This window comes from Enoplosus armatus, chromosome 7 (genome assembly GCF_043641665.1).
Source record: "Enoplosus armatus isolate fEnoArm2 chromosome 7, fEnoArm2.hap1, whole genome shotgun sequence".
Taxonomy (NCBI): Eukaryota; Metazoa; Chordata; class Actinopteri; order Centrarchiformes; family Enoplosidae; genus Enoplosus; species Enoplosus armatus.
Genome location: NC_092186.1, coordinates 23,451,025 through 23,461,038, shown reverse-complemented (window position 1 = coordinate 23,461,038; position 10,014 = coordinate 23,451,025). Strand labels below are relative to the sequence as shown.

General features: G+C 42.4%; 2 protein-coding genes across 2 annotated transcripts; both read right to left on the bottom strand.

Moving 5' to 3' along the window:
• Nucleotides 1-1,206: 1,206 nt before the first annotated feature.
• LOC139287796 (methyltransferase-like protein 27) lies at nucleotides 1,207-3,572 on the bottom strand. Its single transcript, XM_070908971.1, has 5 exons — nucleotides 3,456-3,572; nucleotides 2,933-3,061; nucleotides 2,050-2,185; nucleotides 1,621-1,713; nucleotides 1,207-1,436 (listed from the first exon to the last, which is right to left on the bottom strand). Exons 1-5 carry the CDS (start codon nucleotides 3,570-3,572, stop codon nucleotides 1,207-1,209), a joined length of 705 nt encoding a protein of 234 aa, XP_070765072.1.
• Nucleotides 3,573-5,395: 1,823 nt separating this feature from the next.
• LOC139287795 (methyltransferase-like protein 27) lies at nucleotides 5,396-7,943 on the bottom strand. The gene is made up of 5 exons (XM_070908970.1): nucleotides 7,827-7,943; nucleotides 7,290-7,418; nucleotides 6,501-6,636; nucleotides 5,865-5,957; nucleotides 5,396-5,625 (listed from the first exon to the last, which is right to left on the bottom strand). The coding sequence occupies exons 1-5, from the start codon at nucleotides 7,941-7,943 to the stop codon at nucleotides 5,396-5,398; spliced, it is 705 nt and encodes a 234-aa protein (XP_070765071.1).
• Between the last annotated feature and the right edge of the window lie 2,071 nt (nucleotides 7,944-10,014).

The window sequence follows — 10,014 nt, the reverse complement described above, 5'->3', positions numbered from 1 at the left end:
GTCTGTCCCCAAGTCCCAATTTCATCTTGAGCCCCAGTCCTCACCTCTGGCCCTACACTCCAGCCACTCAAACCTGTTTTTATTTTCCTCTCTCTGTTGCCACAAAACAATCTTTTCCATTGACCCACGTCATCACGGGTCACGAGAAAAGATGGCACAAGAAGTGCTTTTTATTTGTCCCTGAACTGTGGAACCTGAAGTGTTTTTTTTTTTTTTTTGTTCTTTATGGTTTTACAAAAGCTGTATTATCCCCCATTTTAGTTTGTCTGTAACCAAATTACCTTTTTTTTTTCTTTTACGACCTGGCAAAGGGAATCGGCTGGTGAGCTGGTTATATACACTGAATGACTGATGAGATGATAAGACGCAGGTATGTCAGCAAGTGATGATTTGGTAACGAGAACAGAGTCGCAGAGTAAACCTGATGGCTCCATCTCTGGTGAATGGCATTGCAGGAATAAAATAGCGTCATCCCCTTCCAAGATACAGAGGGTTATCATGTGGAGTCCTCCGATTGACAAAAGACGATCAGTGTTAGCCGTTAAATCGACCTGGTCAGTTTTGATGGCGGCCAGGTTTTGACGCCTGCGTAGTGTCCCTGCGTTTCGCATGGGTGTCTCCAAAACTTGTAATTTCAGTCTCCAGCCATTCCACATTTACTTTGGCAGAAGCAACGTCAGACTGTGTGATACTCGCCGTGGCAGCGGTGGAATTTACGTCAAGGCGAAAAGCCACTGAGTGACGATTGTAGTCGAAAGCGCACATTTGACTGTGATGTAAGAAAAGGTGAAACGCAGCACTTCCTCAGGTGACCTGGCTAACGTCAAGGATGCAGGATTCTGCATTTCTATCTATATTCTATCTTCCATCCCTGCTGAATGCTTGACCACTGCAGTAAGGGGTCCACTGGTACGTTGTGTGTGTGTGTGTGTGTGTGTGTGTGTGTGTGTGTGTGTGGGGGGGGGGGGGGGCATGTAGCATCCTGGCATGTAGCATTTTTTGTAGTGAAAAAGACGCAAGTGTCTTATTTGTATCATTTACACTGTTATTTATTAAAAAAAAGAAAAGCAGAGACAAATACGTCTAAGATGTGCACAATAATAGCTTCATTGTTTCAACAATTTTGCACTTCTGAGTTATTGATTTCCTTTCTTTTGTGTTTTTTATTTTGTGCCTGTGATTCTGATGAATTCTCATGATGCGGAATCACATGAGGGGTTTCCTGAACAGGTACAGCGTTCCACTGATAAAGCTCTCATCCTGCGTATCTTCCCTGTCCGTCACACTCGTATCTTTCATGTATCTGTCAGACTTCTTGATCCCCGTGCAGGTCCACAGTCCTCCCTCCTCCAGGAGCTGCAGCTCTCTCTCCACAGCGACAGTTGAGTCTTTGGAATCAGTTCTGTGTTGAGTCTTTGTCAGGCAAATCAGGCCACCTGGAGGAAAAGATACGAAAATCCATCGGGATGTTTGTTTAAGTGGACTGGTCTGTGTGAGATCATGATGATATCAGGTTTCTTAATACAAATCCCAGGGATCCATTTGAAAACAACACATGAACACGCAAATTGCATTAGAAGTATAGTAACATAAAGCCTGATGGGAGCTGTAGTTGGTTACCTGGTTTAGTGACGTGGCACAACTCCCTCAAAACGCCGAATGGTACAAGATGAGGTTGCAGCGCACCGATCATCGCCACCACATCAAACATACCTGAACCCGGAGAGGATGAGGAGGGAGGGAAGAATAATAAAGAGATAAGCGAAGGGGAAAGACAAAAGCAAATGTATGTCATCATAAATGCATCACGACTTTCTGCGTACTGGTGCTCCACTGCATGCAGCTGGTGCCCTTTTTTTTTTTTGGCCTCTGCTCCTCAGACAGATTCCGCCACTGAGCTGGTGAGTTTCCAGGCAAAGCCATGATCAGAGTTGGACAAAATCTTTCAAACTGCTAATTCACATTTTTAGATGAATGGCTATCAATCACTATAGCTGATATGACGTATATATGATGTATATATATACACACACACACACTGTACTGTACCAGCTTGTGCAGGCAGTGGTTCAGTTCCCAGTATTGCCAGTTTGAGGTCCTCATAGAGACCAGTCATAGCGGCCTCCTCCAGCATTCTTTTACTGCAGTCGATTCCCACAAAGTGTCTGAAGCCAAGTTCACTCATCTACGCACAGCAGAGGAACACACAAACAAGCCTGATATTCACACTGACATTGTCCTCTTCTACTTGGTGATCAGCCGTTACTAAAGCTCTTAAGGTTGTAACCCTTCAGTCCTGGTTGATTTGGTGGCAGCCATGGTTACTATGGTAATCGCAAGTGCGATTTAATAATACAGTAAACGCTACTTGAGCAGCTACTTTGTCAGAAATACAGTAGAGTAGCAACTGAAGTACCTGTTTACAAGCAACCAACCTGTTTTAATAAAGAAATCAGTCAAAAATAATGAATCACCATCTGATTCCACACAACAACAGTTCAACAGTAAAGTTGGTTATCTTGCTGAGGAGCTGGAGGTTCTGCAGCTTGTCGCCTGCAGCTTTTCATCTAAAATGACCGATATCTTGTTTTGTAGATGAATGTTTGATAACCAATAGCATTCAGCGCTAACCCTGGTGACAAATGCGTTGCATTTCCTGACGCTCCTTCAGAATAAAAGCCACAATGTGTTTCATCAGTTGAATTGAAACAGTAGTAACTTAGCATTGCATGCTGCATCCAGTGAGTCCCTTGATGTGGATCCAGAGTGGGAAGACAAACCCTACTCTATAGAGGGGGGAAGGTTATTATATTGATTACTGGACAAGACCCTTCACACTGGTGTATAACCTGACACTGGATTTTCACTGTGACATTACAGCCACTTGGTGTTGATGATTATCAGCAGTGGACTTTTAGGGACGCAGCCTCACCACTTTAGCAAACTGCCCAGGCCCACAGGCAACGTCCAGAACACGGGCATCCTCTCGACTCCCACTGAAGTTGGAAGAAATGAAATCTGCTACCAGATTTGGCCCTTGGTAGTCCATGACGTGGAGATCCTGTTGAAGACATGATGTCCACAGTCAAATATCCAAACCCCCATCATGTGCCTTAGTCAGCGGTAATGTGAAATATGTGTTTCATTACATTTTCTCATAGGTAAGGCTGTAAAAAAAAAAAAAAAAAGAACTAGAGAGAGAACAAGTGTGTTTTTGTGTGTTTGCACACATCTGTGAAAGAGGGATAGGATGAGGAGGGGAGAGAGATGAGATCCACTGTGTGTGGGAAAGAGCGACAGGTGATATGTGTGCTATCGCCAGTGGGAAGATCGAGTAATATTTGTAATTCAAAATCCGTGTGACAGTTTGTTGGCAAAGTGGGTATGGTATAAGCATGCATAAGCATGCATTATACTCGACTCAACTAGTCAAAAAAGTATGAAACCTTACTGACCTTTTCATAGCTTGCTGCCCATTTATCAAAGAAGGTCATCATATCCTGCGGCTCACACTCTCTGCGAGACTTCAGGACCATCCTCACATCTTCAACGGTTCTGCTCGAGTCCGACATGTCGAGACAGTCCAACTTCAAACCTGGCAAAGTGAAGACACGTCGTGTGCCCTGGGTGCTTCTATCGTTTTTCCAACCTACTTTAGATGAAAAAACGGCTGTGTTCCCACGGAAACCTACAGTAGCTTGGAAAATGGCATATGGGGCACTGAATTTGATGAATTTACTGTTAATCAGACAACAAATGAGACAAGAGTTAGGTTGGAAAAAAAGGAGTGGAGTCTTGAAGCTGGTGGTCCGAGTAGCCGACTCTGCCCGGACTGGGAGCTCTGAGCATGGGGGAGAGTTAGTGTTTACACTACTAGCACAGGAGCTTTGGACCGCTGGGAGGAGGTTTTCAGGCCCGGGGCATGGGGGGAAGCCCAGCGGGGAATGCTGATGGGCAGGACTGAATATGGTCCCTTATCTCTGTGGAAACTGATTCAGGTACAGCTGCACTGGGTGTGAGCATGCGAGAATCTCGCAAAGTGAGTTTCACTGATCCACAACTTGTGCAACAGGCTTCACTTAAAACCCAACTTTATTCTTCCTTAAAGGTTCTCCTGAGACCCAGAGGAAAAAAGGTTTTGCTTTTTTGCTTTTTTTATGATAATTTAAGTATTGTGGTTTAAAGAAACATGTTGCAACAATTTTTTTTTCAAAAATATTGTTTATTGATTTTTTATTGACTGTCCCTTGTAGTGGACATCGGGACTTGCTTCATACAGAATGTAATGATGTAATTTTATGATAATGAATTCATTTTTGAGTGGATTTCTTTTAAAAATTATTTTCATGTCGTGAACATTAAAGTAAATGAAATTCTGACATTCAAACTCTTCAATCTACCAAACAGGGTTAGTTAAACATGATGCCAAATCAACAGTCATCAACAGTGTGAACTAAAACTGCTCTCATTTCCCTTTCTACACACTGTAATAGCAATAAACTTCAAAACCCTAGCTTACACATTGCTCCTGATCCATAACACACGATGTGTATCATCACTTTTCCCTGGCTTGGGCTCAGGCTCCTCAACAGCTGCAGTATCCTCCTCTGAGCTTTCATCTTCCTCCTCTCTCTGGCCCTCCTTTACCTCATCTTTAGGCAGCTCTAAATCAGAATCTCCTTCCACAATTCTTAACAAAATCCTCTCTACCTCACTTTGCCCTCTGCTCCCTGATGTATTACAAATGGAGGTTAGTAAGTCCTGATGTCCACTACAAAGGACATTGAATAAAAGTTGTGTTATGAAAGGGTTAAAATTACTGTGACTTTTTAAAAATCTTACTAAATGGAAGCCAAGGCTTTTATTTGAAAGAAACAACTTGATTTTTAGCAACAGAAACATGATATCTGGAAAAAAATGATGATTTACCTCTCTTGTTGGCATAAAATGTGGAAGTTGAAATTCCTGCCATTTTGAAAAGACAGTGCATGTGCTGTGTTGGCCCCACCCCCACAACTGGGCCATCAAATGAGAACCCATAGTGTCCTCTTAAAAGGGACAGTATGATTCAGATAGATTCTATAAATTATGCTTGACTTAGAGGTCTCAGAGTCATGTCCCCTACAGAGGACAAAAATGAATTGCCGGGTCTGGAGTTGGCATTGTAGCATGTTCTTCTGGTGAAAAACAAACAATTGTCTTATTTGTATCATTTTCAACGATATTTATTTCATAGAGGACAAAATACTCTGAATACATCAAACTTGCATGATAAAGATGTGCACAATGACAGCTTCATTGTTTCAATCTTTTTTCTTTTCTTTTTTTTACCACTTCTGAGTTATTGATTTCTATGGGATTTAAAACAAATCTGATGAATTCTCATGATGCGGAATCACATGAGGGGTTTCCTGAACAGGTACAGCGTTCCACTGATAAAGCTCTCATCCTGCGTATCTTCCCTGTCTGTCACACTCGTATCTTTCATGTATCTGTCAGACTTCTTGATCCCCGTGCAGGTCCACAGTCCTTCCTCCTCCAGGAGCTGCAGCTCTCTCTCCACAGCGACAGTTGAGTCTTTAGAATCAGTTCTGTGTTGAGTCTTCGTCAGGCAAATCAGGCCACCTGGAGGAAAAGATACGAAAATCCATCGGGATGTTTGTTTAAGTGGACTTTGCAACACCTGTGTGAATTGATGTGGTGATCATATCAAGTTTCCTTAATACCAATCCCAGGGATCGACATTTGAAAATAACTTGAAAAACATGCACACACAAAATGTCTTTTAAAATGCCCACTGCATCAAAAACTGTGCGTGCAAAAGTACAGTAACACAAAGCCTGATGGGAGCTGTAGTTGGTTACCTGGTTTAGTGACGTGGCACAACTCCCTCAAAACACTGAATGGTACAAGATGAGGTTGCAGCGCACCGATCATCGCCACCACATCAAACATACCTGAACCAGGAGAGGATGAGGAGGGAGGGAAGAGCGATACAGAGATAAGAGAAGGGGGCAGACAATGCAATAGTGTCTATTGACAGTGCAATAGATATATAGTCATACACTTCAGTGCAACACATACATACATATACATTGTTATTGTATATATATATATATTTTTTACCTCATTGTTCACTTAAATACTGTAAATGTGTATATTTTTTATTTTCTATTTCTTATTTTTCTATTTGTACATACTTTTAGTTCTAAATTATGCTACTTTACTCTTGAATGGGAGCACTGGTACTGTACAATTTCCCCCCGGGGATCAATAAAGTATTTCTGATTCTGATTCTGATTCTGAATGGGAATGACAACAGCAAATTTATGTTGGAAGAAAATTGGAGTATTGTTTCCATAAAAATGTAAACGTAATATACCACTAGGCTATTGTTCACAGTTTAAGGTGAATGGCTATGAGGATCAGTTTCTAAAGCATATGACTATATATCTACTGAATATATACAGTGTACATATATATGTATGCATGTACTGTACCAGCTTGTGCAGGCAGCGGTTCACTTCCCAGGTTGGCCAGTCTGAGGTCTTCATAGAGACCAGTCTTCACGGCTTCCTCCAGCATTCCTTTACTGCAGTCGATTCCCACAAAGTGTCTGAAGCCGAGGTCACTCATCTACGCACGGAAGGGGAACGGGAACAAGTCTGATATTGACACTGACGTTGTCCTCTTTTTAAAACCAACCACTCATTTCTGCAGTTTTCTGCTGGAAACTGGCTGCTACTTGGTAATCGACGAGCAGCGGCAGTGGTAAATAATCGGTTTGCATTAGCAGTGAGTTAATGCAGCTCTGAAACTGTGCAAGGAGAGCAGAACAGTAAACGTATGAGGTTGATGAAACTGCACTGGATTACGTGCTGTATCGTGTTCGGTGAATTCCTTAATATGAATTGGGAGTGGCAGACTCCATACTACAAAAAAACAAAATAGAAGATCGGGTTACTGCTGGGACGATGAGGGAACAGGTAAATGGGGAAGTCTGGGGGAAAAAGTCTGAGGGCATCTGGTGGATGGATGGAAAGTGGCTAATAGGACTGTGACTGTGGAGAGGAGGGACAAAGAGACAGACTGGCAATTATATTGCAAAGCATTTTATAAAAGGCGCTTTGTAACTGTGCTAATAATTGCTTTGTGGAAGGGAAGATTATTATATTAATTACTGAACCCTTCACACTGGTGTATAACCTGACACTGGATTTTCACTGTGACATTATAGCCACTTGGTGTTGATGATTATCAGCAGTGGACTTTTAGGGACGCAGCCTCACCACTTTAGCAAACCGCCCAGGCCCACAGGCAACGTCCAGAACACGGGCTTCCTCTCGACTCCCACTGAAGTTGGAAGAAATGAAATCTGCCACCAGATTTGGCCCTTGGTAGTCCAAGATGTCGAGATCCTGTTGAAGACATGATGTTCACCGTCAAATATCCAAACCCCCATCATGTGCCTTAGTCAGCGGTAATGTGAAACATGTTACGTTACATTTTCTCATAGGTAAGGCTGTAAAAAAGAAAAGAAAAAAGAAAAGAACTAGAGAGAGAACAAGTTTGTTTTTGTGTGTTTGTGTGATTACTAATATTTGTAATTTAAAATCCGTGTGACAGTTTGTTGGCAAAGTGGGAATGGTATAAGAGTTGTTCAACTAGACAAGGCAGGCAACATGAAGTGCAAAAGGTCAGCATATGGTGCCAAGAAAAAATACATCAATCAGTGCAAAAGACAAGACAAAGCAGTGTCAAGTCTTGACGAAAGACGTTAACAAGGATTTTAATTTTTGGATAACATCTGTCGAGACTTAACCGACCTTTTCATAGTTTGCTCCCCATTTATCATAGAACGTCATTATATCCTGCGGCTCACACTCTCTGCGAGACTTCAGGACCATCCTCACATCTTCAACGGTTCTGCTCGAGTCCGACATGTCGAGACAGTCCAACTTCAAACCGAGGTGACCGAAGACTTGAAAGGTGGCTGTAAAAAAGGTTCCATTGGACATTTTGATACCTCTTCTGCCCTAAATAAAAAATTACAAAATGTTTGGATAACTCTTGTCTAATGTATGTCAAATAACAAGAGGCTTATTTCATATCCCTCGTAATATGTATTGTAACATATTACAATTGCAACTACTCACCTGTGACTGGAAACAGATGTCACCCGTCAAACCAATAAATGAAGAAGTATGCGCAGCTGACCTGCTGCTGTTGCTGCATCAGCTCAGCTCTACTCATACTGTGGACTTGCTGAACTGGCTCATAATTATACATCATACTACTCTGTAAGAAATTAAATGTTCGATTTACTTGATCTAGTTATGTCAACAGATCCCACAAAACCCTGTTGACTAAATGACATGGAGAGATGACCAGCCAGCAGAAAAAAAAGAAAAAAAGAGTCCCCCGTCACTGCCGAGTGTGGATGAACGTCACCAAAGTCGAGAAAGACATCAAACTATAATAGGTCAGGGTCCAACAAAGTCCCCCATGTTTCTCAGCAATTTATGACATCATGATCGCCTTATCTGAGACAGTGACCATCTCATAAGGCGAAAATATTATGTTCTATGATCCTGGCATTCGACAACAGGAAATCGAGGAGGGAGAGCTGGGGACAGAAAATACTATTTTAGCCAATGGCAGTGGGTGAGAAACCATTACACAACACTGTACACCATGAAATATGAAGCAACATGCAGATGTATAAATTAAAAGGCAGAACAGTGGCACAGTATTGAACATCTCATCATACCAACTGCACAGACACTCGTGCTCAAAAGATCTCTGAGGCTCAGATCGCAAAGCACATTAGTTCGGAAACACCGGATTCGCGTTTCTGAAGCGAATCGGGGATAACGCCACAGCATCTGCTAAATTCCTGGATATTGACGCAATCACATATGTGCTTAGAGAGAGAATCAAATCAACGCTTTGCAGCCTCCCAAGTATGTCCGTGCCAGAGGAGAAAATGGAAAACTGTGCCATGAGGGTGAAATTAAAACTATCCTGAGCAACCTCTACTCATGTAAGAAGTGCTGTTAGCTTCACGTATCAAGGAGGAATTTTACCGGTCAGGGATTCCGTAGGGAAATAAGGCCTGTCAAGGCTGATATTAAATCCACATTTGAGGCTGACCACTTTGTTGGTTAAACATTTGGGATTTCAGTTAAACAGCAAGGCGGACCCTGGAGGAGACTCAGGAGAGTGCAAGTGATGGCTCTGTGTAAAGGCAGCGTGACAGAGGTTCTGCTCACATATTAAACTCAAACACAGAGGCTCCAAGTAGAGGCAGCGGAAGACGGATGCTTTTGCTGTCCATTCCTCATGCAAGAAGGTTCTTGTAGCCTTGTCCTTTCTTAAACTGTTCGTACTTATGATTGCGAGTCATTTTCCCCCAGTCGGATATAGGAAGTAAGAGCCCGAAAAGAACCGGTTCATACAAACATGCCAGAGGGCAAAAGTGTTGGCACTCGTTTGTACACACGAAAAGGGACAGAAATCGTTGTGTAACCCTGCCAACTTTCTCTCTTTCAACACACATCTGATCCTGCCGGATTCGGAAAGCAACAAACGATCGTTCACAGCCGGAGAGGTGTGGGGAGAGGGGGTTTACGGAACAGTTTGACCATCCGACAAACACTTCATGTGAAGAAATGCAGAAATAAAGAGTGAATAGTTGGACATGGTAAAAAAAAAACACGTCTGGCTAAAGCAAAGCAGTCCGTGACATCAACAGTGATGTTCTCTTAAAAATCACACACATGAAACTTGTGGTTATACTTGTGGCTCTTGCATGAGGCCAATTGTGTCACTATGATGAATCCCACCTCTCACCCTCAGACCTCTTTAATTCCCCTCTGCCCTCTTCTGTTCTCCTTTCTACCACCCACTCCTCCTTGACACAAAGCTGAAATGTGAAGAATGTGTGCACATGTTCAGTGTTGCATAGAATCTAACACCATTCATATTTCATACTGTAATGGGTTTTCAATACCC

Coding starts and splice junctions, on each gene's coding strand:
- LOC139287796 (XM_070908971.1), bottom strand. CDS start 3,572: ATGTCGGACTCGAGCAGAACCGTTGAAGATGTGAGGATGGTCCTGAAG. Junction 3,062..3,455: donor GGGCAGCAAGCTATGAAAAG/GTCAGTAAGGTT, acceptor TGTCTTCAACAG/GATCTCCACGTCATGGACTA. Junction 1,437..1,620: donor GTGCCACGTCACTAAACCAG/GTAACCAACTAC, acceptor CTTTTCCTCCAG/GTGGCCTGATTTGCCTGACA.
- LOC139287795 (XM_070908970.1), bottom strand. CDS start 7,943: ATGTCGGACTCGAGCAGAACCGTTGAAGATGTGAGGATGGTCCTGAAG. Junction 5,958..6,500: donor ACCGCTGCCTGCACAAGCTG/GTACAGTACATG, acceptor CTCCTGGTTCAG/GTATGTTTGATGTGGTGGCG. Junction 5,626..5,864: donor GTGCCACGTCACTAAACCAG/GTAACCAACTAC, acceptor CTTTTCCTCCAG/GTGGCCTGATTTGCCTGACG.